This window comes from Vipera ursinii (genome assembly GCF_947247035.1).
Source record: "Vipera ursinii genome assembly, chromosome: Z".
Taxonomy (NCBI): Eukaryota; Metazoa; Chordata; class Lepidosauria; order Squamata; family Viperidae; genus Vipera; species Vipera ursinii.
In genome coordinates this window covers 10,789,645-10,815,724 of record NC_139517.1, presented here as the reverse complement: position 1 = coordinate 10,815,724, position 26,080 = coordinate 10,789,645, and the positions used below count along the sequence as shown (strand labels likewise).

At 43.3% G+C, this 26,080-nt stretch overlaps 2 protein-coding genes across 3 annotated transcripts in view; one reads left to right on the top strand and one right to left on the bottom strand.

Annotated features, from left to right (window-relative positions):
- The first annotated feature begins 38 nt into the window (after positions 1 to 38).
- On the top strand, positions 39 to 18,189 carry OSGEP (O-sialoglycoprotein endopeptidase). Of its 2 annotated transcripts, none has more exons than XM_083377765.1 (12): positions 39 to 176; positions 366 to 480; positions 2,116 to 2,235; positions 2,976 to 3,151; positions 5,584 to 5,679; positions 6,545 to 6,594; positions 8,258 to 8,336; positions 10,907 to 10,972; positions 12,030 to 12,120; positions 14,074 to 14,149; positions 15,381 to 15,479; positions 18,016 to 18,189. In XM_083377765.1, exons 2-12 carry the CDS (start codon positions 366 to 368, stop codon positions 18,053 to 18,055), a joined length of 1,008 nt encoding a protein of 335 aa, XP_083233891.1. In that variant the 5' UTR covers positions 39 to 176; the 3' UTR covers positions 18,056 to 18,189. The 2 variants fall into 2 exon arrangements, with proteins under 2 accessions (XP_083233891.1, XP_083233890.1); XM_083377764.1 differs by having other exon boundaries at positions 360 to 480.
- Positions 18,190 to 19,527: 1,338 nt separating this feature from the next.
- LOC310649312 (solute carrier family 12 member 3-like) overlaps positions 19,528 to 26,080 on the bottom strand; it is a gene marked incomplete at its 5' end in the record, with an annotated part of 44,444 nt that continues 37,891 nt past the window's right edge. The window contains 5 exons of the mRNA XM_083377656.1: positions 19,528 to 19,787; positions 21,970 to 22,037; positions 22,735 to 22,870; positions 25,083 to 25,169; positions 25,688 to 25,799. Of these exons, the coding sequence (XP_083233782.1) occupies positions 19,646 to 19,787; positions 21,970 to 22,037; positions 22,735 to 22,870; positions 25,083 to 25,169; positions 25,688 to 25,799 (545 nt within the window). The 3' untranslated portion in view covers positions 19,528 to 19,645. The remainder of the gene's footprint in view (positions 19,788 to 21,969; positions 22,038 to 22,734; positions 22,871 to 25,082; positions 25,170 to 25,687; positions 25,800 to 26,080) is intronic.

The window sequence follows — 26,080 nt, the reverse complement described above, 5'->3', positions numbered from 1 at the left end:
AGGACTCGATACGATTTAACCCTTTCTTTGCTGCTGGGTTTTGCCTTACAGGATACTTTTGTTGCACGCGTGGTTTTTCCCCCCGTGTACTGCTGCTGCGCTGAGCTTTTCGAAATAAAGCAACGTGGGGAAGGCGGACCTGGCAGCAAGAGGAAAAAAAACAAACAAACCCGGAGGTAAGACGTAAAAGATTCATTTTTTCCCCAAATTTCCTGTTCCTTGTTAGCTAAATTGCTGCCCGGCTATAACAAGGAAATCGTGCTTGGCGATCCGCAGGATCTTCGGATCGCTGCAGATTCCCGGGTGTCCGTGGCTTCTGTTGCAAGAAATCAAATTTCACTTTCTTTCGGGTGTTCCAGGAAGAGATGCCCGTAGTGATCGGCTTTGAGGGCAGCGCCAACAAGATCGGAATTGGGATTGTCAGGGATGGGGAAGTGCTGAGCAATCCTCGACGAACATATGTAACCCCTCCAGGACAGGGTAGGTATCTTGATGGGCAGTGGTTAATATTTATACGTATTATGTAAGGGTGCAGGTATATACATATATTGTGTACACTTTTGAGAGCAGGTAACAATTTCATTTTTTTTAATTAAAGAGTTACAAAAACAAATTTTTACAATATATCCCCAAATCCATCCCACCCCAAACCCACCCACTTCCCCCCCCCCCAATTCCCAGAGCTAAATACAGGATTATAGTTACAATAATCATATTCTAAATAAAAATTATGCATAATATACAATTAACCAAATTCATAATGTGCTTTAACTCCCCTTTAACATAACTACAAACAAAGTACCAATAACAATATCCCACTAAAATCTACTCATAAGCTAAATGGAACTTTTTAGTCCCATATTTGTTCTGAATATAATTTATCCATCTCCTCCAAACTGAAATATATCTTAATGTGTGCCAGGGTGCCCACAGTAAAAAAAAAAGACAATAAAGGTTATCTTATCTTGTGTTATTTCCTATGAATGGTCTTATCCAGCCTGGTGCTTTCTAGTTGCACTTCAACTCCCAGAATTCCTAGTCAATGTGGTGCCAAGGAAGGGATCGTGGGAGTTGAAGTCATTGGAAATCTCCAGCCTAAAAGGGCTATGAGAGAAGATGGACCGCTTGCTGAAAGAATTCAGCATTTTTCCTGGATTTAAAGAAGTGGAGCCAGATTAATTAAAAGGAAAAAATTAATTCACTCAGTCTTAAGTGTATTTACATAGATCTGTCCTCATGTCCTCCCCCCCAAAAAAGAGAAAACAGTTTGATTGGCCAAACTAGGGGAACAGGGCCTTTTCTGTGATGGCCCCTCCATTCTGCAATAAAGTAGAATTAGTATTATTGACAGTTATCAATTTAGAATCATTTGGTGACTGAAGTTACAACAGCATTGAAAAAAGTGACTTATGATGGTTTCTCACGCTTAGGACTGTTGCAGCATCCACATGGTCAAACTTTGGGCATTTGGCAACTGGCATGTACTTATGACAGTTACACTGTCCTGGGGTCATGTAATCACTATTTGTAACTTTCCAGTCACCTTCCAATGAGCGAAGTCAAAGAAGAGAAGCCAGAGTTGCTTAATAACTACACTATTTATTTAACCACCACAGTGATTCACTTAACAAGTTTGGCAAAAAAAAAAACTTTGTAAGATGGATGTAATACACTTAACTGGCTCCATTGTGGTCGTAAGTCAAGGACTATCTGCACTCATTACAAGCATCTGTCCAAGTTACAAAACAAAACACAATTACAATAGCTTATGTTATATAACATTATAAGCTTTAGTATTAGCATTTTATTAAAGGCGATACTAGCAATTTAGCATGGCAGGCCACTTTTTTTTCTTTTTGAAGTTTAAGAAACCATGTTTTTCCTTTAAACCAAAACCATTTCTTCTGATGTGCAAAAAGTAGGGTTTTTTTTCAGGGACAGTGATGAGAAACATGGAGGCTGTATTCTAAAGAAATTAACTAAAGTTGCAAGTGTTGAGAAAGAAAACATAATTACAAATTGATCCAACAACATTAGCTCGGGCTTAGATAGCACAGAATGTGGGTCCATCTCCTTTCAACCTTGACCTTTTCCCATTTTGGTCCCACTTTGTAGGTTTCCTTCCAGGGGACACAGCACGCCACCACCGTTCTTGCGTTCTTACTGTGTTGCGTGAAGCCCTTGAAGAGGCTGGATTGAAACCTCAGGACATTGATGCAGTGGCTTTCACCAAAGGTGAATCTCTTTTCTTAAGAGACACGTGGATTCTTTAAAGCATGAGGATATCCAACCTTGGCAACTTTTAAAACTTGTGGACATCAACTCCCAGAATTCCCCAGCCACCATGGCTGGCTGCAGTGGTGGGATTCAAATACCGGAACAACTGGTTCTCTTATTGAATGCAGGCCTGGGCCTCTGAGGCCTAGAATGGACTTATGGAAGTGGCATCCACGCACTTCCGGTGGGCCGTTCTAGGCTTTGTCCAGGCCTCCAAGGCCTAGAATGGACTTCCGGAAGCAGTGTGCATTCAACCGGTTCTCCGAACTCGGCAAAATTTAGCTACCAATTCCATCGAACCGGTGTGAACCAGCTCAATCCCCACCACTGGATGGCTGGGGAATTCTGGGAGTTGAAATCCACAAGTCTTGAAAGTCGCCAAGGTTGGACTTTTAAGGTATTCTGATTAAGGATCCTTGAAGAACCTATAGCTGTACTTCATCTTCTTGTACCCTTCTTGTTGGCCATGTTGGCTGGACTTGCAGAGAACTGAAGAACCAGCATCTGAAGAACCACAACTTCTCTACTCCTAGACAATCTTCCTAATTTAAGCTTGTTTTATATGCCCCAGATTGGTAGAGAAAAATCGGTGAATGGTCTATAAGGCCTACCAAAACAAATAAATCAATGCAAAATAAAATCTGAGAGCTGTGCATCAATGCTATATTGGACTTAATGCATATTTTTCTGTCTTTCAGGCCCAGGGATGGGGGCTCCACTGGTGACTGTCGCTGTTGTTGCCAGAACTGTGGCCCAGTTGTGGGGGAAGCCACTTCTGGGAGTGAATCATTGTGTCGGACACATTGAAATGGGGCGGCTTGTGACCGGTGCCAAGAACCCAACAGTGTTGTACGTCAGTGGTGGGAACACTCAGGTACTGAGGAAGAGAAGGGATTTCTGGATTTGCATGTTGTGCTAAACCATGGTTTGATATAAACCATAGTATCCCAAGTTCATACATATCACTTGAAACCCAAAATCATGATTTACAGAGCAGCAGTTGAGTTCATGCCCCACCAAAATAAAAACCAGGAAACCATATCATGGCTTAGTGAAAAGCATTGTCTCAGCTTGAAACTCAATTCGCATTCTGTGCTAAATAATCTACAGTTGGTTCGCAGTGGCCAGGTTTACAAGACATATGAGAAACAAAGCAATCTATGTTATAGTTTAGTGCAGGGGTAGCCAACCTTGGCTCTTTTATGCTGGCCACAGTTGCCTACCCCTGGTTTAGTGCACATAAGCACTTCTGAGCAGGCAGTGTTGTTAAGTTTCTTAATTCTGTCGTGGAAACACCCAATGGAAAAGACAAGAGACAGCAACACAAAACAATAATTCTTACTTTAAGATTCAGAGGTTTGTTTTTCTAATAATTTGGAATATAATAGCATAATAACATAGCATCACTTACATTAACAAACCATTGCAATGAGGACCATATGGCAATAGCAGATTCCAAAGGACAGCTATAGGCCAATGGCCCCGAGCCAGACATAAGCCAACATTTTTATAGTTTTCTTCCACTGACCACCCACTCATAACCTTTATTTTGCAAAAGCATTTCCCTGTTCCTTTGTGCTGACCAGCAGTTTCCAAATGCACCCGTTTACATCTGAAACCTCTATACATCTGCTACTTTCACATCCTCTTTTCCCACGGGTACTATACTGGTACAAGGCTGGAAGACAGCAGCTGGGAATACCATGAGCGAGGCAAGAATGGAGAGTGGAGAGGACTGGAATTAATTAGGATAGGATAGGATAGGATAGGATAGGATAGGATAGGATAGGATAGAATCCTGCGAATTTACAAGACAGATGGCATAGGGAACAAAAGCTGTTACAGAATTTGGTAGTCCTGCTGGAAATACTTCAAAACGTCCTCCCAGAGGGGAGCAACAAAAACAGACCTTGAAGGGGGTATGTGGGGTCTCTAACAATGCTTCGACTCTAAGCACATATAAGTGCTTATAAGCAGCATCCTGATAAAACGGGAGCAAGATAATAATAATAATAATAATAATAATAATAATAATAATAATAATAATAATAATAATAATGATAATATAAAGTTGGAAGGGACCTTGGAGGTCATCTAGTCCAACCCCCTGCTCAGGCAGGAAACCCTATACCATTTCAGGCAAATGGCTGTCCAGTCTCTTCTTAAAAACCTCCTGTGTTGGAGCATTCACCACCTCTGGAGGCAGGTTGTTCCACTGGTTAATTGTTCTGTCAGGAAATTTCTCCTTAGTTCTAGGTTGCTTCTCTCCTTGACTAGTTTCCATCCGTTGCTTCTTGTCCTGCTTTCAGGTGCTTTGGAGAATAGCTTGACTCCCTCTTCTTTGTGGCGGTCCCTGAGATATTGGAACACTGCTATCATGTCACCTCTCACCCTTCTCTTCATTAAACTACACATACCCAATTCCAGCAACCGTTCCCTATATGTTTTAGCCTCCAGTCCCCCAATCATCTTTGTTGCTCTTCTCTATACCCTTTCTAGAGTCTCGACAGCTTCCTATAATCATCTCACCTGTCCTTCTATCTGAGGCACTGCTGCCACCAAACCAGACAGTGTTGCAGTTCGTTAAAATGCTCTCAATCGTGCAATCTGTAAAAAGTGGCCAGGACAGAAAGAGAAAGATGTGCTCGCCTCATCACACGCAGGAAATGCAGACGCAGGTTTGCACGCTTCCCTAAAGATGATATATGAAGAAACCAAGTCAGATTTTTAGTCATCTGCACACCCCGACACTTAATACTGTCGACCGCCTCCACAGTTGCAGCCTTGATACAAAGTCCAGCACTGTCAAAAAGCTTGATGTGAAAAGAAGACAGTAGTAACCTTGAAACTGTAGGAGACAGGTTTGCTCTGATAGCATCTGTCCAGCCAATAACATCTGGTCCAAACCATCATTTTCCAGTGCTCCTCAGTAGAGCAGGAACTCCAAGTTGGACTTTCTTTGTAGTCACCTGTGTCCTCTGGAACTCCATTCCCCTTGAAGTCCACATGACGTCGTTTCAGAAAGCCTTAAAGACTTGGCTTTTCCAGCAGGCCCTGGGCTTAGGACTCCACTTGTTGATTTATGTGTTGTAGTGCACAGTTCATTTTGTGTATTCCCCAGAGATAGACCTCACCAAACACATTGCTGTTTTGCTTTAATTTATCTTGCCATGCTATTGTTTTGAACCTAATGATTTCCAACTAAGAAGGTGGGGAAAAAAACTTTGGTTGGCCCATCTGGATCTCAGGAACATCAAGTGTAAGCGAAGGGGGTTAGAACTGTGTCTGCCTCTTCCTCCAATCCAGGTCATTGCATACTCTGAGCATCGCTATCGTATATTTGGGGAAACTATAGACATTGCTGTGGGAAACTGCCTGGATCGTTTTGCTCGAGTGTTGAAGGTAAATACATCTCAGCATAGATGAGAATGCAAGTTGGCTTCGTTAGATGGTATGTATTATGGGACTTCTTTCTGAATGTACACATTTGGAAGAGGTTCAGTAGGGCTGTGTGGTGTACCAGAGATCCTTTGAGGCTGAGAAAATAACTATGGCAGGGGTCTTCAGACCTGGCCCTTTTATGACTTGTGGACTTCAACTCCCAGAATTCCTCAGCCAGCATGCCTGGCCGATGAATTCTGGGAGTTGAAGTCAACAAGTCATAAAAGGATCAGGTTTGAAGACCCCTGAACTATGGGGTCTATTTTCTCCCTGATTATTTCATGAAGACACAGATGAAACTGGAGGAGGAGCATAACCTGGTACATGTCTATGGAGATTCTCAGTCATCCAGGTCATGGGTGTATAAAAGGTGCTTTTCCTTGAGGAAGATGTTTTGGTTCTCATCCAAGAAGCATCATCTCCAATCAAGATGTGCTGACTTGTAGATCAGAGGAGTTGGACTCTTAACATTCAAAGTCTGCCAAGTTGGGTTATCCTAATACTTTGCAGTTTAGCCTCTGAATATGTACAGGAGAGTAAATTGCATGTACAAGAAGGAAATGTCAGCCAAAACAGTATTACAGATAGTCTTTGAAAGTCTTTGCTTTCTTTTGCTACAGTCATTCTACTTCTATTTGCAGGTCTATATCATTTTCTTATTTTATCCATTTTTTTTGTCTTCTGCTGTCTCCAGGTACTGCAGTGTCCACTGTCCATGAACCTTGTGTCTGTCCTATTGATGATTGTTAAGTCAGGTCATTGATGATTGCCAAGCCAGTTATTATTATTGTCGAAATCTGATTCTTTCATTCACTTCTTGACTTAGATCTCAAATGATCCCAGTCCAGGCTACAACATCGAACAGATGGCCAAGAAGTAAGTCATAACAAGGGGAAAACTCTCACGCAATCATTTTCTTTGTTCTGTTAAATGTATTTCATAGATACTAGACGTGGGTTCCATATCCTTAGTTTGGACCAAAATTAAATAATTTTGACAAATAGACAAAATCTTCAGAAAGGATCTCAGAAGGCCATAGGAAAACGTTAGCAGGATCCATCTCTTTTCCATGGGTGTATTTAGTAGATTATGTTGACATTATCCATTTAATCGTGTCTGACTTGGCAATGCCATGGGCCAGATCTCTCCACATCTTCCAGTCTTGCACTATTCCTTTGAGTTGTTCTATGCCAGACATGTCAAACACAAGGCCCGGGGGCTGGATGCGGCCCATGAAGTGGTTTCATGTGGCCCACGAAGCCATCCTAGAAACAGTGAGGGAACGGCCCCCACTGCCTTGGCCCTGGCCCAGAGACCCTCCTCCTGCCAGAGACCCTCAGATCTGTCCCACTCCTGCCCAGGCCCCCGTAGGCACCCTTGATGCGAATGATGTAGAGCTGGCCACGCCCACCCAGTAGGCCATATGCACTCTAGCCACGCCCATCCAGTAGGCCACGCCCACCCTGGCCATGCCCACCCGGCCCCCTGAGGGCAACCGCAATGCTGATGCAGCCCTCAATGAAAGTGAGTTTGACACCCCTGTTCTATGCTCTGCCTGGTGTCAGCTTTTATAGTGTCCAGCCATTGTGTTCTTTGACAGCCTGGTTTCCTTTTACTGCTAACTCTCCCCAACATGATTTGCTTTCTCCAGTGAATTCCCCCACTTGACATGGCCAAAGTAAGCGAGGTGCGGTTTTGTGATTCTATTTAGTAAGAAAATTACCCTAACTGGCCTCTTCTGAAGTCTGCATTTTCAACAAATGATGATCCAGATACGATCCTCACATATTAAACTAAGTCAAGCAAAAGATACTGGTTGCAGTTCCTTTTCTGCTACATGCTGTAAAGATAAACCTGCAGGGCGATGGCATTTAAAGAGAAGGTGATGGTCCTTCTCTCATCTTTTGAGAAATAGAAGCCGGCTACATTGCTCTGTTTCTTGGGGTTTTTTTGCAAGGTGAGGGTTATTTGGGTTCCGCAGAGCTGGGTTTCTCCTCCTTAGCAACGTTAAGCTCTGTGGAGTTCATGGTGCCTGGGGAATTCTGGGAGTTGAAGTCCACACGGCTTGAAGTTGCTAAGGTTGAAAAACAAAGCTCTAGAGCAGTGATGGCAAACCTTTTAGAGACCGAGTACCCAAACTGCAACCCAAAACCCACTTATGTATCGTCGGGTGCCGGGTGGGCGTGCCCCATTGGGTGGCCATGGCCGTGGTGGTAACGGCAGACTGGGTGGGACTAAAAAGTTCAATCAATCAATTCCAACTTTGCAGGATTTTTTTTCCCTGCGAGAAGTTGAAATTGATTGATTGAACCTTTTTTTTTTTGAACACAGAGGTGGAGGCCTAAAGCGAAAAGGTTTTATAAAACCCAGCTGAAGGCCTGGGAGTGGGGCGAAGGCGCGCATGCTCACATAGAGGCTCTGCGTGCCACCTGTGGCACCCGTGCCATAGGTTCGCCAGCACGACTCTAGAGACACCATATCTTAGATTACAGCTCAATACAGGAGAAGGACATTCAACGCTTCCCCCTTTCTTCTACAGGGGTCAAAGGTTGGTCGAGCTTCCCTATACAGTGAAAGGCATGGACGTGTCGTTCTCTGGGATTCTGTCCCACATAGAGGTAGGATTCTAATCCCACAAAGCAGCAGTTGGAAATTTAGTGGGGGAACTTTTCTCTTTTTAAATGCTGTCTTTAAGAACGCAACCAAGTCAACTCCCAGCCAATCCAGTGGGTCTCCAAATTGCTCAGCAGGTTAACCCTTGGATGCAACACCACCAGGAAATGATACGTTTGCTAGGAGCTGAGCTCAAATGAAAGGAGCTTGAAATGCTTGTCCTTTCTCCATGGCTGCCTGTTATGGCTGTTTATATCTTTGCCCATTGTGGTGTTTTTGGGAGGCTGCTATGCTCTTACCTCTGACTTGTGAGTCTCAAAGGGGTATGTGGTTGTCAACAGCAGGAACAGGATAGAGCAGTAGAGCACCTTTAGCCAGATTCAACCTGCCTTCAGGTTGCTCACCTGGCTTGCCCAGCTTGCAAAAATACTTGGTTCTATTTTCCTTCCATTGTTTTGCTCAGTTACGGTGAGCTGCCTAAGATCACCGTCTGAGGTAGGCAGCCCTGTCAGTCTTTAAACAAAATAAACATGACTGCTTCTAAAATAATAATCTTTTAACTAATATGTCCCACCCTCCTGTATAATGAGCCCTTGAAGACAAGCAGCGCTCATTCTGTACCATTTTCAACACCCCAGAATTATTATAAGAGCTGTGGTGGCCCAGTGGTTAGAATGTAGTATAGCAGTCTAACTTTGCATTCCCACTGTCAGGAGTTCGATCCTGACTGGCTCAAAGATATTTATCAAAGAGCCTTGGTGGAGCAGTGGGCTAATGCCTCCTTAAGTAACACCAGCTGCCTGCAATTAGTGCAGGTTCGAGTCCCACCAGGCTCAAGGTTGACTCAGCCTTCCATCCTTCCGAGCTAGGTAAAATGAGGACCCAGATTGTTGGGGGCAATAAGCTGACTTTGTAATAATGCCGCTTGGGGTGTGTGTGAAAAGCCCTAATAAGCAGGCATATACATAGAATGAAGGCTACTGCTAAGCTTGTAAGCCGCCCTGAGTCTTCGGAGAAGGGCGGGATATAAATGGAATTAAATTAAAATAAAATAAAATAAAATAAAATAAATCCCAGAGCTGTAACTGTATTAAATACTACTCTATAGTGCAACATTGAAGTGCAATATTGGGGGCAGTGCAATGGTGAATAGAATGGGAAGGATGTTTGTAGATAAGGTACGTTCTTATTTGTGGTTTTTACTTGTGTGTAGTGTGCTCTTTGGACAGCGCTTAATTTCGTTGTGAGATACAGACTGACAATAAAGATTATTCTATTCTATTATTCTATTCTATTCTATTCTATTCCACTCTATTCTATTCCTTTCCATTCTATTCTATTCTATTCTATTCTATTCTATTCTATTCTATTCTATTCTATTCTATTCTATTCTATTCTATTCTATTCTATTCTTATTCTAGTCTATTCTAGTCTATTCTACAGTAGTCTATTCTAGTCTATTCTAGTCTGTTCTGTCCTAATTCTATTCTATTCTATTCTATTCTATTCTATTCTATTCTATTCTATTCTATTCTATTCTATTCTATTCTATTCTATTCTATTCTATTCTATTCTATTCTATTCTATTCTATTCTATTCTATTCTGCCTTTCCATCCTTCCAAAGTTGGTAAAATGAGGACCCAAATTGTTGGGGGCAATATGCTGACTCTGTAAACTGCTTAGAGAGGGTTGTAAAGCACAATGAAGCGGTATATAAATCTACTCAAAGTGTTATTGCTATTGTTATTTCCTCAGTTTTGGTTCCAAAAATGATTTCTCTGATATACAATCCTTATTCTGAAAAGAGGGATACTCCCTTATTTTGTTAGCAAAATACTACTAAACATTACTGAATATTATCATATTACTATTTTGTCAGCAAATATTAATATTACTAAGGGACGCGGTGGCTCAGTGGGTTAGGACACTGAGCTTGTCGATCAGAAGGTCGGCAGTTTGGCGGGTCAAATCCCGAGCACCGCGTAACAGAGTGAGCGCCTGTTACTCGTCCCAGCTTCTGCCCACCTAGCAGTTCGAAAGCATGTAAAAATGCAAGTAGAAAAATAGGGACCACTACGGTGGGAAGGTAACAGCGTTCCGTGCGCCTTTGGCGTCTAGTCATGCCAGCCACATGACCACGGAGACGTCCTCGGACAAGTGCTGGCTCTTCGGCTTTGAAACGGAGATGAGCACCGGCCCCTAGAGTCGGAAACGACTAGCACGCATGTGTGGGGGAACCTTTACCTTTACCTATTAATATTACTAGGAAAAAAAACCCCCAAATGGCAGCATGTTCCTGTCATCAGTACAGGTAGCCCTTGTTTAGTGACTGCCTTGTTAAGTGACCCTCCACATGACAGTGATGAAAAAGCCACTTTATGACCAATCCTCACTTTTATGATCTTCGCAGGTCCACAAGGCAAAAAAAAGCCGAAACAAGATTATAAGCACAGTTGCAGTTTCATTTAGTGTTCACTTAATGGCCAACTTGCTGGTCCCAGTCGTGGTTGCTAAATGAGGACTGTCTGTAATAGATAATAATCAATAACAAGGATTCACGCTGTTCTCTTGTAGGACGTGGCCCACAGAATGCTGTCTGCAGAAGAATGCACTCCAGAGGACCTCTGCTTCTCTCTACAGGTAAGGAACTAATTAGGTCTGGATCGAAGAGCATGTAGAGCAGGGGTCTCCAACCTTGGCAACTTTAAGACTTGTGGACTTGTGCAAAATCAGCACAATTTTGTACCTTTGCCTAGTATAGTGTTTCTCAACTTTGGCACCTTGATGATGGGTGGACTACAGCTCCCAGAACTTCTCATTAAATCATGTAATTTTGATGCATCTGATATGACATCTACTGGATTCCCACCGTAGATGGTGGGAATGCGATAGATGTCATATAACTTTTTTAATAGATGGTGGGAATGTGGTAGATGTAATAACTTTTTTGATAGATAGGAATGTGGTAGATGTAATATTACTTTATTGATCGATGGGAATGTGGTAGATGTAATATAACTTTTTTAATAGATGGTGGGACCCAGAATTCCCCATCAGCATGCATATGCCGCAGCGGTGGGATTCAGCCGGTTCTCACCACTTCGGCAGAACCAGTAGCTAATTTTTTTTGTTGCCCAGGCCTAGAATGGACTTTCGGAAGCGGCATCCACACAGAGAACCAGTTGATCACATATTTGAATCCCACCACTGATGTGCTATATAGCTTTTGTGACAACTGTCTTGGTTGCTGTCATAATCCAAGACCGTGTAGAGGGCAGAAGGAGGACAGAAGGAAAAACCACCCACCAAGGCAATGATTGGATAAGAGGGGATTGAGCCAGGGCCAAGAAAGTAACTTGAGGAAACAGCTCACTCAAGCCCCTCCTCGTTTCATACAAAATAAGGTAGAAAAAGTCATTTGGTTATTAGCTGTTATGCTGAAAATACTACTGATCTACAAGGCATTGGTTTCTTAGTCTGGTCAACCTTGTAGGGCTGACAGATTAAGCTCCCAGAATGGGATGAATATGCCTGTAGGTTCCTGTTATCAGCACCTAGAAAATATTTACTTCTTTGACATCAGGCATAAAGGTTGATTTATATTGCATGCATAGATAGAGGAGGATGGGCACCCCTACTTGAGAACTGAACAGAAAGCTTCTGAATTCTGATCCTATAATTTCTCCTTCTCCATCAGGAGACGCTCTTTGCAATGCTGGTGGAGATCACCGAACGGGCCATGGCACATACTGGCTCCAGTGAGGCCTTAATTGTGGGCGGCGTTGGCTGTAAGTGATTTGGGTGGATGCTGGATCAGGAATTCTGGGAGTTGAAGTCCATGAGTCATAAAAGAGCCACGGTTGCCTACCCCTGGGCTAGATGGAGAAGTTAAAACATATCCCAAAGGTCAGAGAAGGCAAGCTGCACTGATGCCAAGCAAACTATCTAGGAAGGTCCATGAAATCCACGGACATGAAGTATCTGTTGAAGGAAAGTTTCTTTTTTGTTTGTTGTATAGGAAGCCGTAAAATGGCTAATAGGTAGTCCTTGGTTTGTGTCTACTTCTTCAGCAACCATTCAAAGTTATAGCCACCTTATAGCAACCTTACAACAATCTGGGCGCACAGATGCCCACTTGCAGTTATGATGAAGCAGCGAGCTGCCTCATGTGATCACCATTTGCGGGCTTCCCACAAAGCCAATGGGGAAGCCAGCAGGAAAGATTGCAAATCATTCCAGTAAGTAGCTCCTGCTTTTACTCCCGAGAAACCTACTACAGACCCAAGGACCTCGTACTCCATAGCACCCCTGTCGGTCCACACTTTGTAGAGCACATCTGCCTGCAGCAACTCACTCCTGCTCCTCCTAGCCCACCTGCACTGCACAGAACCATTTTTACCCTCGCTAGTCCTTACGCTCCCCAGTATCCATCTGAGACCCTTGCTGGCCCACCAGCATTCCCCAGGGCCCGCGTGGGGCCTCCAGTGAAGCTGCTTCCTTGTTCCACCACAATGTTCTCTCAGGACTGGGAAACTGACTTTGAACTTCTCCAGGCGGTGACGCCTTGAACAGATTTTTGCTCTACTTTTGGAAGATTGCCTTGTTCAGAATCGTGGTTTCTGAACCTTGGTTTCTGAATCGTGGTTTGTGAATCGTGGTTTCCCGCTTTAAGCCCCTTCCAATTCTTCCCTTTCTAGGTCTCTTTCACATTATGAGATTGGCTCTCAAGTTTCCTCTCAGATGAACTCCCTTTTTACAACCCTGTAATCTCTTTATTCAGAGTAGAGTCGAGGTAACTGAATAGAGCTGAGCGTTTACTGTCTGGATGCCCTTCCTGGCGCCTACGGGGAATTCACAGCAGATTTTTTTCTTCGTGCCTTAAAAGAGAAACATCTGCCTCTACCTAGGATTGAACTCTTAACCTTCCAAGTGGGAGGGAGTGTCTTCTCCGCTAGGCCACCACACTGCTCCCTTCTTGCCCTTAGATCATGGCCCACACGCCTGTGGCATCTTTGGGAAAAAGTGTCCCAAATTCCCTAATCCTTTTTATCAATTCCATTTCAAGGGTCAGATGGATTATCCCAGACCAGGGGTAGGCAACCTCGGCTCTTTTATGACTCATGGACTTCAACTCCCAGAATTCCTGAGTCAGCTATGCTGACTCAGGAATTCTGGGAGTTGAAGTCCATGAGTCATAAAAGAGCCGAGGTTGCCTACCTCTGTCCCAGACTAATTAAGGCAGCTATGATCTCTCTTCTTTTTCTAGTCCATGGGTGGAGCCCAGTTAATGCTGTTTTTTCAGGATTCACTATGGTTTTTATTATTTTTTTGTTTTAATTCTTGGCCATCACCTTGACATACAGTTTTCCTGGCAACATTTTCAGAAATAGTTTGCCATTGCCTTGATCTTTCTAGGCCTGAGGGGAAAAATGTCTTGCTCAAAGCCCCCGAGTGGGGTTCGTGTGTAAGGCTCATGGTCTTCTGGTTTCTGACCTGGTGCATTTAATAACCATTGGACAAACCGACAGAACCCCAAGAAAGATTGGTCTATTAGAGTCTTCTCCGCCTTAGCTACTTTAAGATGCATAGACTTCAACTCCCAGAATTCCCTAGCCAACAAGGCTGGCTGAAGAATTCTGGGAGTTGAAGTCCACATATCTTAAAGCAGTCCAGATGGAGAAACGTTGATCTACTAGATGGGGTGCTTCTTTCAACAAGGGAGACTGCACCTTTCTTTGTAGGTAACGAGCGACTTCAAGAGATGATGGGGATCATGTGCAGAGAGAGAGGGGCTCGACTCTTTGCAACTGATGAGAGGTGAGAAACCCCCCACCCTCCATCTTCTTCCCAAGATCCTCCTAGACCTAGACTTAGCTTCCCGGCATCTGTTAGGGGTAGGTGAGTCCACCATTTCCTTCAGAGACTCCGTTGTGCGTATTAGCAGCAAAAGCAGCCGGACAACTTTATAAAGCGTTTGTAAGACCACACTTAGAATACTGCATCCAGTTTCGGCCACTGTATTATAAAAAAGATGTTGAGATTCTGGAAAGACTGCAGAAAAGAGCAACAAAGATGAATAGGAGGCTGGAGGCTAAAACATACGAAGAACAGTTGCAGGAACCGAGTATGGCTAATCTAGTGAAAAGAAGGACTAGGTGTGACATAATAGTAGTGTTCCAATGTCTAAGGCAGACATGTCAAACTCGCGACGTCACGTGATGCCGGGTGATGTTATCGGGACTGTTTTGCCATTGCCGGCAATGGAGTGGGAATGGCTTCCGCATGACGCGTCCAGCCCGTGGGCCGGCAGTTTGACACCCCTGATCTAAGGGGCTGCCACAAAAATGGGGGGGAGGGTCAACCTATTCTCCGAAGCACCAGAAGTCAGGACAAGAAGCAATAGATGGAAACTGATCAAGGAGAGAAGCAACCTAGAACTAAGGAGAAACTTCCTAACAGTGAGAACAATTAACCAGTGGAACAACTTGTTTCCAGAACTTGTGGGTGCTCCATCACTGGAGGCTTTTAAGATGAGGCTGGACAGCCCTTTGTCTGAAATGGTATAGGATTTGCTGCTTGAGCAGTGGTTGGACTAGAAGACCTCCAAAGTCTCTTCTAATTCTATTATAACTTGTAGGATCTAAGCAGCCTAACAAAACCAGGGTGGGCCTTCTGTTGCTTGAATCCTGCTATAAGGTCTTCTGCTTCAGCAGAGGAGTTTGACTAGAAGACTTCCCAGGTCCCTTCCCGCTCTATTCTGATTGATTGAACCTCTTTCTGTTGTATCCTCAATAGTTTTGGCAATATCAAAAGTTAGTCCAGCCATAAATATCAGTGGCTTGAATCCAATTATTTGCCTGAGTCTCTCTTAGACTCAACTAAGCTGCAAGTAGCAAATTTGGAAAGTGATGCAGTCAACACCATGCTGTTGTAGAGCTTCCTTGAGTTTAGCTTTTGCAAGAGAACAGAAGAGGGCCTGTGCTCAGAAAGGCTCTCCTTTTTTTAAAAAAAAAATTCTCCAATTCCTCATGACCAATTTTGTACCCAGGTTCTGCATTGACAACGGCGCCATGATCGCACAAGCTGGTTGGGAAATGTTTCAATCTGGTCAAGTCACAGCACTCGAAGATTCATGGATTACGCAAAGGTGATTGTCTTAATTTCCAATGTTGTTGTTAGTTGCGAAGTCGTGTCCGACCCATCGCGACCCCATGGACAACGTTCCTCCAGGCCTTCCTGTCCTCTACCATCTTCTGGAGTCCATTTAAGCTCACGCCTCCTGCTTCAGTGACTCCATCCAGCCACCTCATTCTCTGTCGTCCCCTTCTTCTATTGCCCTCAATCTTTCCCACCATTAGGCTCTTCTCCAGTGAGTCCTTCCTTCTCATTAGGTGGCCAAAGTATTTGAGTTCCGGCTTCAGGATCTGGCCTTCTGAAGAGCAGTCAGGATTGATCTCCTCTAAGACTGACCAGTTTGATTGCCTTGCAATCCAGGGGACTCGCGGGAGTCTTCTCCAGCACCATAGTTCAAAGGCTTCAATTCTTTGGCACTCAGCCTTTCTTATGGTCCAACTTTCACTGCCATACATTGCAACTGGGAAGACCATAGCCTTGACTATATGCACTTTTGTTGGCAGGGTGATGTCTCTGCTTTTTAGTGTGCTGTCTAGATTTGCCATGGCTTTCCTCCCCAGAAGCAAGCATCTTTTAATTTCTTGGCTGCAGTCCCTGTCTGTGGTGATCTTGGAGCCCAGGAAAATAAAATCTGTCACTACCTCCATTTCTTCCCCATCTATTTGCCAGGGGGCCGGATGCCATGATCTTGGTTTTCTTAATGTTTAGTTTCAACCCAACTTTTGCACTCTCCTTCTTTACTCGCAACAAGAGGCTCTTTAGTTCTTCTTCACTTTTTGCCATTAGAGTGGTATCATCTGCATATCTTAGGTTGTCGATATTTCTCCCGGCAATCTTAATTCCAACTTTTGATTCATCTAGCCCTGCCTTTCTCATGATGTGCTCTGCATATAAGTTAAACAGGCAGGGTGACAGTATACAGCCTTGCCGGACTTGTACAAGGGAAAATCCTGTAATTGTGGAATTAGTGGAAATGGGGCACGGAAGTACCGAGGCATTTAATTTATTTAGATCCTTACTAAATCAGACATCTTTGAAGTTGTGGCTTTACTCGGTCTTTTCAACTCCACCTTTTTAAAACTTCCTGCAATTGTGCACCTCTAAATACAGGGAATCCTCCAGTTAGGACCACAACTGAGCCCAGAATTTATGTGGCTAAGCGAGAAATTGGTTAAGGGAGTTTTGTCCCATTTTACGACTTTTCTTCCCACATTTGGCAAGTGAATCACCATAGCTGTTAAATTAGCAACATGGTGGTTCACTGAATCTGTCTTCCCCATTGACTTTGCTTGTCAGGTCGCAAAAGGGGATCACGGGACCCAGGAACTTTGCAACCGTCATAAGTACGAACCAGTTGTCAAGCATCTGAATTTAAATCATACGACCATGGGGATGCTGCAGCGTTCCTAAGTGTGAAAAATGGTCATAAGTCACTTTTTTCAGTGCCGTTGTAACTTCGAACGGCTACTAAATGAACTGTTGTAAGTCGAGGACCACCTGTGCAGATGCTGAAAATGCAGTGACTCTCTATGGCTGTGGAGATTCTCAGTCATCCAGGTCATGGTCGTCTCAAGGTCCTTTTTCAGGAGGCAACTGGACTTTCTTGTTTTTCTTTGAAGATGTTTCACTTCTCATCCTAGACGTTTCTTCCGTTACGACTGGATGGTGGGGAATGGAAGGATTTATATTCCTTGAAGACAGCTGGCCATTTGCACACTTTTAGAGAGTTGTTGAGGCCATTTGGAGGTTTACCTGTATCCTCAAGGTCACCTGAGTAGTGCAAATGTGTGTGGAGCCTTCTTGGCTGCCTCAGTGACTCCCTAAAAGAATGCAAACGACCAGCTGTCTGCAAGGAATATAAATCCTTCCATTCCCCACCATCCAGTCGGAGCTGAAGAAGCTTCTTGGATGAGAAGTGAAACGCCTTCAAAAGAAAAACAAGAAAGTCCAGTTGCCTCCTGGAAAAGTACCTTGAGACAGTAAACTCTCTAGTTAAGCAAACAGTTCCCTGCATGTTTGCAATTAAGAGGTTGGGAGTCCAAATTTGAGGGCAAATCAGGCTGATTATGGCTGCAGCTTTGTATCCCTTCCCATCCCCTCCACTTTTAAAGGCCTCTTAAAGCTATTTGATATGTGTTTAAGGTAAAGGTTCCCCCGCACATGCGTGCTAGTCATTTCCAACTCTAGGGGCCAGTGCTCATCTCCGTTTCAAAGCTTGTCCGAGGACGTCTGTGGTCATGTGGCCGGTATGACTAGATGCCAAAGGCGCACGGAACGCTGTTACCTTCTCACTGTAGTGGTCCCTATTTTTCTACTTGCATTTTTACGTGCTTTCGAACTGCTAGGTTGGCAGAAGCTGGGATGAGTAACAGGTGCTCACTCTGTTACGCGGCACTCGGGATTCGACCCGCCAAACTGCCGACCTTCTGATCGACAAGCTCAGCGTCCTTACCCACTGAGCCACTGCGTATTTACTCAGAGGTAAATTGGATCCTTAGAGGAATGGATACCCACTCAAATGGATGCTTGTGTGCTTTCATTCTTTCCAGGTATCGTACAGACGAAGTGGAGGTAACGTGGCGAGACTAAGGGTTTCTCTTTGCCTGAAAATCTTCTTCAGTTTGGAAGCCGTGAAGGAAAGGCAGCTGCAAGGCTCATTAGATACACCTTTTTTAAAAAATGTACTTTTTCACCTAAAATAAATGATTTGATTTTGTAGGAAAGCGCTCTACAGTGTGTCTGTGCTGGATCCGTTAGGATGAAAAGTGGCTTTTGAGAAAAAACAAAGGGCACATTAAGAAGAATGGTCCTAACAGTGAGGACAATTAACCAGTAGAACATCCATCATTGGAGGTTTTTAAGAAGAGACTGGACAGTCACTTCTCTGAGATGATACAGGTTCTCCTGCTTGAGTGGGGGGCTGGACTAGAAGACCTCCAAGGTCCCTTCCAGCTTCTATTCTATTCTATTCTATTCTATTCTATTCTATTCTATTCTATTCTATTCTATTCTATTCTTCTATTCTATTCTATTCTATTCTATTCTATTCTATTCTATTCTATTCTATTCTATTATTCTATTCTATTCTCCAATATTTATTCTATTCTATTCTATTCTATTCTATTCTATTCTATTCTATTCTATTCTATTCTATTCTATTCTATTCTATTCTATTCTATTCTATTCTATTTGCCGAGACAGTTCACTCTTTTGGCTTGTGGGTCTTCATATCTGCCAATTTCAATTATTATTTTTATTTTTTTTTGCCAAAGCCACCTTCTCTTTCTTTTGCTGTGTGGGCAGAACCTTCCATCTCAACCATAATTGTATGCGTCATGAGCTCAGCTGACTGGGGAGGCTGAAATATTTGGGTTTCTTTTAGTTTACCAGGGAGCGAAGGGTTAAAGAAGCAAAGTGGCTGTTCTTTTTTAGCAGGTTTTCAGTTGTTTTTAAGGGGTGTAGTGGAGGCCGAGGTAGCTGCAAAGCTCTAATACTGTCTCTGAGGCCCCTCAAAATGAATTCCCAAGTGATCTGAAACTCGGACCTGTCTAGGAATCTGCAAATGAGCTACGGTATATGCTGCTCTTAAAGTAGGAGTGGTCAACTATGGCTCTTTATCACCTGTGGACTTCAACTCCCAGAATTCCTGAGCCAACATGGCCGACTGGGACTCCAAGTCCATAGGTTGTAAAGGGACCATAGCTGCCCACCCTTTTAACTCTGCCTTGTATTTGTCACGCGAGAGTTGCACCCCAGAGTTTGCAACTTGTTGAACTTTGCTGGAAAAGGAACCCCCGTTAGCGGAGGAGGAAGTACGACAGCCCTGGCTAAGAAGAACAAAGTAGGAGACACACCCAGGGTTATTAAATAACAATATTCAAAAAGTATCACTATTTACAGAGCATGGAGACACAAGCACATCCAGAATCAGTCCTTTGCATTCAAACGCAGCAACAAGCAGAGATTAAAAAAAAAAAAACTCAGCAAAATCCCTTTGTTGTGCATGGGTGGTCCAGGCTTCTCGGCGATGCTGACCTGCTCAATGGCAATGTCCTTCTGCTTTCCGTGGGGGTGACTGTCAGACTTTGGAGTCTAGTGCCCCCCCTTGTGGCTGGGCTGGCATAACAGCAGCCCCTTATAGCCTGTTTGCGCAAGGCTTCTTGGTGATCCTGCTGCCCCCTATTGGCAGTAGAGTGTGAGTACATCCTCTTGGTTGCCCCGGATGAAGACCACTGGTGGATATAAGTTTTTGGAGACCATCTCAAGCCAGGCCATGTAGAGGGAGCTGGGGCAGGCTCCTTTTCGTACCACCGGAAGGCTTCTAGAGAATTGAGGAAAGGCAGAGAAGGAATTAGGGATCTGCTCGTAAGGAACTGAGAGACCCCACATTACAAAATCTGTGCGTACCCTACGACAAGGATGGGCATTGTGTACGATAGAAGTGACCTTCCCGAAGAAGACAGGGCAGACAATTTCTGCCATTACCTGATTAACTTGATCTCCTACACTAGATCAATGTTTGAACAAGCTCTGATACAAGACCATGAGTTCTAAAAATGCTGCTGGCAAGCAAGCAAGCAACAATCTCACAACGAAAATGATAACTTAGAAGGACAGATGAATGGCCCTTCCATTTACTAAGGTTGGACACAGCATCTTCTAAGACTCCTCATTTGCATGGCTCATTGTTGGATCTTTGCACAACAACTCAATACATGGAAATACTTAATTGCTGAAAAATCTCGGTATTAACCTTTAAATCAATTGCCTTTTTCATTTGGTGAGAACTTTTGGGCTGAGTGCAGACTATTTGCATTGTTAACTACTGAATGCCAAGTAATTATTTGATTGCCTCATCTTAGCCTCAAATATTCCTTAATAAACTCTTTTGTGTGGGCTGGTTATTAATTATAGTTTCATTTTGGACTGTTCGCTGTTTAACAACCGGTTTTACAACCTATGCTGTTTGCTATTGATAGAAGCAGCACTGGGGGATTGAGCTGTGTTTGGTACAGCCTATTTTAAAAAAAATAAAATTAGCTTGGTTGATTTTGTTTTTCTATAGTGAAAAAGAGCCAGTCTGGTCTAGTGGTTAAAGTACCAAGCTAGAAAGCTGGAGACTATGAGTTCTACTCCTGCCTTTTTTATCCTATTTTTATAAATAACTTAAGGCAGCAAATATATTCAACACACCACACCTTCCTCCTATTTTCCCCATAGCAACAATCCTCTGAGGTAAATTGGGCTGAGAAAAAGTGACCTGGGGCCAGTCACTCTGTCTCAGCCCAATTTACCTCAGAGGATTGCTGTGGGGAAAATAGGAGGAGAGAGGTATGGTGTGTGGAATATATTTGCTGCTTTGAGTTATTTATAAAAATAATAAAGATGAGATATAAATAATTAAAAATAAAACATTTTGCTTATTTTCCCCAAACCTGCTGTCAATTTTTTTGGACAGGATGAGGGGGGAAATTGTTTATTTTCTAGCAGGTGGGGGTATATGTCGAGGGGCAATTGCACAATAGGTATACAGTTTTCTAAATAATTAAATTTGAAATGAATTTGGTCTAGTGGTTAAGGTACCAGACTAGAAACCCGGAGGCAGCGAGTTCTACTCCCACCTTAGCCATGGAAGTCAGCTGTCTGATCTTGGGCCAGAGACCCTCCCTCTCAGCCCAAATCACCTCACAGTGTTGTTGTTATGGGGGAAATAGGAGGAGGAAGGCATATCTTTGCTGCCTTGAGTTATTTTTGTAGAAATAATAAAGGTGGGATAAAAAATAGAATTTATGTCCCAAAAAAATTCCCAGAATCAGGTCTGTTTTCATAGCGAGGCATGTAATTTATTTTTGTGCCTAAAGAGCTTTAATTGTCTAGCAAAACAAAAAAGAATAGGACACTTAAGACCCCAAACACCTGTACTTTGGAACTGTTAATGACACACAATGAGCTCCGGAGATTTCCTGTTCCCAAGCTTATGGATGGTGGCCACGGAGATTAAAAGTGTATCCTCAGAAAGCTGCCTTTTCTGAGTCTTGACTTTTCTATCCATTACTCTGTTGTGTAAAACTGGAATGCAGGTGATCTTGTAGCCCAACGTGTGCAAACATCTCCTGCCTTTTTACTTCAGGAGCTTATGTATTCCTTCCTCAACTTGTTCCCCCACCACAACCTTGTAAGGTAGGATGAAAGTTAGGAACTGGCCCCAAAGCCCCCCAGGATGCTTCTGGGCCTGAGGATAGAACATAAATCTCTTTCCTCCTTGTCCAGTACCTTAACCACTAAATCCACACTGGCATTCAAATCAGACAGTGTTCCTTTGTGCACACTTTTCAAATTAATAGGGATCAACAAGGGAACGCTTTAATAACTGCAGCCTGGTGAACCATCCACCACCACAAACTTAATTCCAAAAGGAAAGGGTTGCATTGTTGCCCTAAGTAAGAATGCTACAACCATTAGGGAGGCTGACCACTCTGAGAAAGAAAGAAGATGCGACTCACATGACAATGAGGGCTGCATTGCGGGAGTGATCTTGTAGAACCTCGTGAAGACGCATGTGCTGCTCAGACTAGACATTGGAGAGGAGAGAAAAAGAAGGTTTTAGTGGGTTCCCTTCCCTTTAACTCTCAAAGCTCAGCTCGAATGGAAATGTCTAGCTGGCCTTGGCGGATCTGGGAAACAAAGCGAGATGTAACATATGGAGGGGAGGCCACAAGGAGATCACAGGGAAGAGATTAAGGGGAAGAGGAACTAATCATCCTGGGGGGAAAACATCTAGGAAATCACCAGCAGCTGATGCTCACTTGAAGGAACTTTTACTTCTGTCACTAGACTTGTTAATGCTCAGGATTATGCTGAGAAGTGACCTCAAAGGCAACTCTTTCAAAAAGGCAACTGGACTGTTTTATTTTATTTTCCCCTGAGGAAGAAGAAGAAGACATTTTGTTTCTCATCGGTTTTGGCAGGATAGTGGGGGCAATGGAAGGATTAGTTCTGACAGGATGGGAGGGGAAGTTGGAAGGATCATATTTCTTCGCAGTCATCTGGTCATTAGTGCTCTCCCTGAGAGTTCTTGGGGCTACTTGGGGTTTTATCTGTGCCCTCAAGGTCACCTGTGTCAAGAATGCCAATGGAGGTGGAAATTTCTTGGAATTGTTGCAAGTGCTGTGTTGTAGACAAAGAGATAGGTGGTGTGGTGTCTTCATTCAAACATTCTCTTCACTTGTCTCTTTGACCTCAAGAAATACAAACTCAAACATTCTCACCTTTTTCTTATAGATTCTGAGGTCTTCACCGGTGACTTTCCACGGCATCTCCTTCTTCATTCCTTCTATGGTTTCGGCATCCTTTTGGCCTTCGTTGAGCCGAAATGGAGCTATAAGGTCCTCAAATTCTTTGTAACTGCCATGGGGAAGGAAAGAAGAAAAGATGTTGTATGAAAAGGGAGGAAGAGAATAACAGAAAATCTGAAGGACAGAAACCTCACTGTTTAAGGAATGAGGGTTTCGGACAGCCAACGATAAGCGTCACACATCCCTCAAGAAATGATACAGGCAGTCCTTGACTTAGGATCACAACTGAACCCAAAATTTCCACTGCTAAACAAAAACCTTGCTGTTCAGTGGGGTTTGCCCTATTCTACGACTTTTCTTCCCCTGGTTGTTAAATGAATCATGCAGTTGTTATTTAACATGGTTGTGAAGTGAACATTGCTTTCCCATTGGTTTTGCTTGTCAGAAGGTCGCAAAAATTGATCACATGATCCAGGACGCTGCAACCATCCTAAATGCATGCCAGTTGCCAAGGGTCCAAATTTGGATCACATGACCCTGGGGATGCTGCAAAGGTCGTAAGTGAAAAACAGTCATAAGATACTTCTCTCAGTGCCACTGTAACTTTGAATGGTCACTAAGCGAATGGTTGTAAATCAAGAATCAACTGTAATTGGCTTCAAACCCATGCCCAATTGCGCCCTTTTTGACAGAAAAGAATTTTGAAGAGGTCAAAAAACATGGAAGGCATGTATGCTTAGCTTGTAGGGAGTCACAAGTTCTAACTTGTGTGTTGGGAGTGTGATGAATACTGGATCAAAAATTTCATGTCAAGATGCGTTGGGTACCAAATTTGATAAGTTTCAAAGCAGTTGAATATGAGGGGACCACTGTGTTTGAAGATTGCCTTCACTCCCTCTCCCTCTTCTCTTTTCAAGGCTAAACAGCCATTTCTATCTCTCCTCAGAGGTTTCTCTCCATCCTTCTTTAAATGTAGAACTTGACTCAGTACTTGAGGAGCATCTTGTTAATGTTGAAGAGGGTGAAATGATTCTTCCCACTGAATTGGAAATGACTTCTATGTTTATTCACAAAAAAACCCTGAAGGATTCAGCATTATCCACGATGGTAGAAATGGTTGGTGAAGATGATGTGACTTGCTGAGGTAGCCAAATAGACGTATTTGATCAGAGAAAAGACAATTTCTACATTTATTGCTGACTGGAAACCATTTATAGACTTTAGCATGAAACAGGAAAAAAAATGAGTGATTTATGGTTTGGATGATTCGACAGTATTAATTATAGAAAGAAGAGCCATGGATAAATTTGTAAATGTACTTAAAGCTGCTGTAAAGAAGATCAGAAGTTATGGCTTTGCATGTTTCTTTCTTCACTATTTTTCTTTTATTTTTTTAAAATGGTTTTTTTTACACTTTTAGCTTTTTCTCATATTTTCTTTTTCTTTTACAGGTAGTCCTCGACTTACAACCGTTCATTTAGTGGCCATCCAGAGTTACAATAGCACTGAAAAAGTGACTTATGACCATTTTCACATGACTGTTGCAGCATTCCCGTGGTCACGTGATCAAAACTCGAGATGCTTGTCAACTGGTTCATATTTATGATGGGTCATGTGATCCCCTTTTGCTACCTTCTGACCAGGAAAGTCAATAGGGAAGCCACATTCACTTACTTACTTAACAACTGCAGTGATACACTTGACAACTATGGCAACTGTCCTAAAATGGGGCAAAACTCAACTGTCTCGCTTAGCAACAGAATGTCTGGTCTCAGTCGTGGTCGTAAAATGAGGGCTAGCTGTATTTGTTTGAGACAAAGGAGCTGGGTTAGGAAATAACTGGACAGATCGCAGGAATAATAATAATAATAATAATAATAATAATAATAATAATAATAATAATAATAATAATTAATGATGATGATGATGATGATGATGAAGTTGGAAGGGACCTTGGAGGTCATCTAGTCCAACCCCCTGCTCAGGCAGAAAACCCTATACCATTTTGGACAAATGGCTGTCCAGTCTCTTCTTAAAAACTTCGTGTTGGAGCATTCACTGCTTCTGGAGGCTGGTTGTTCCACTGGTTAATTGTTCTAACTGTCAGGAAATTTCTCCTTAGTTCTAGGTTGCTTCTCTCCTTGATTAGTTTCCATCCGTTGCTTCTTATCCTGCCTTCGGGTGCTTTGGAGAATAGCTTGACTCCCTCTTCTTTGTGGCGGCCCCTGAGATATTGGAACACTGCTATCATGTCCCCCCTCGCCCTTCTCTTCATTAAACTACACATACCCAATTCCAGCAACCGTTCCTTATATGGTTACCTGGTTTCCTCCGGTTTCCACATTTTTTCAGGCAGCACCACAACCTCGCTGAAGCCCAGGCGGAATTTTTCCAACAGAAACTGGATCCTATTGAACAGAAAGTTAGATGAGAAAAATCCATAATCTCCCTGATTATATTGTTAACAGGCCAAATGCTTTGCGTATCTGCTCAGATGAGACATTTTAATGCTCTAGGGTTTTAATGGTTTTTATTGTTTTAGAATGGTTTTAAGATTTTAATTGTCATGCAGACTTCTAAACTGTGACCTGCTCAGAGTTGTTTGCTGAGATGGGAGGCTATAGAAATCAAATCAAACCAATAAAATAAAATGCAGGCTCCTCTTCCTGGCACATTCGTGACCGAAGATGCCATAAACAAGGAGAACACGAGAGGCCTTTCAAAGCAAAGTCAACACTTCACCGCAGACTTTGGGAACAATCTAAAGACAAAGTGTGAGTGATATCTTTCGGGACAGCGTGTCTCCCATTTACAATCTCCCTGAGCAAACTCTGGTTAGCTGCCAAGGAAACATCGCCAGCCCCTTCCTGGAACTGTTTAGCTTTGGATTTTAATCTCCCCACCATCCCTGCCCTTTCTCCCTTACTCTTCTCTGTGCTCCTCGGCGTTAGAGATCTGCCCACTGATGAAGACTCGGACTTTGCACTGGCTCCAGCGTTTCCGGCGGGTCAGAAGATAGGGGATGAGGAGGGTCAGGCCTGCAGAGCAAGGAGGCAGGGGGAGAAAAAGTCCAGAGACCAGCTGCACAACATGATGGCACAACCACACTGCCAGAAGTGACATCCTGTCTTACAAGCAGAGTGCTAGCTCTGCTGGGAACACATCTCTCCCAGCATTTCCTAACCAGCTCAAGTCTCAGTTCAATAGGGCAAACAGGCCCCATTTTCATCTGGTGTCAGCCTTCATGGACAAAGGTAAAGGTACTGTAAATGTTTCCCTGTCAATCATGTCCAACTCTAGGGCACAGTGCTCATCTCCC

Bases quoted from the DNA above. Each gene is read 5' to 3' on its own strand.
- OSGEP (XM_083377765.1), top strand. From the start codon at position 366: ATGCCCGTAGTGATCGGCTTTGAGGGCAGCGCCAACAAGATCGGAATT. The intron at 6,595-8,257 runs GTAAGTCATAAC...TTTCTTCTACAG, and splicing joins ATCGAACAGATGGCCAAGAA to GGGTCAAAGGTTGGTCGAGC. The intron at 10,973-12,029 runs GTAAGGAACTAA...CTTCTCCATCAG, and splicing joins ACCTCTGCTTCTCTCTACAG to GAGACGCTCTTTGCAATGCT.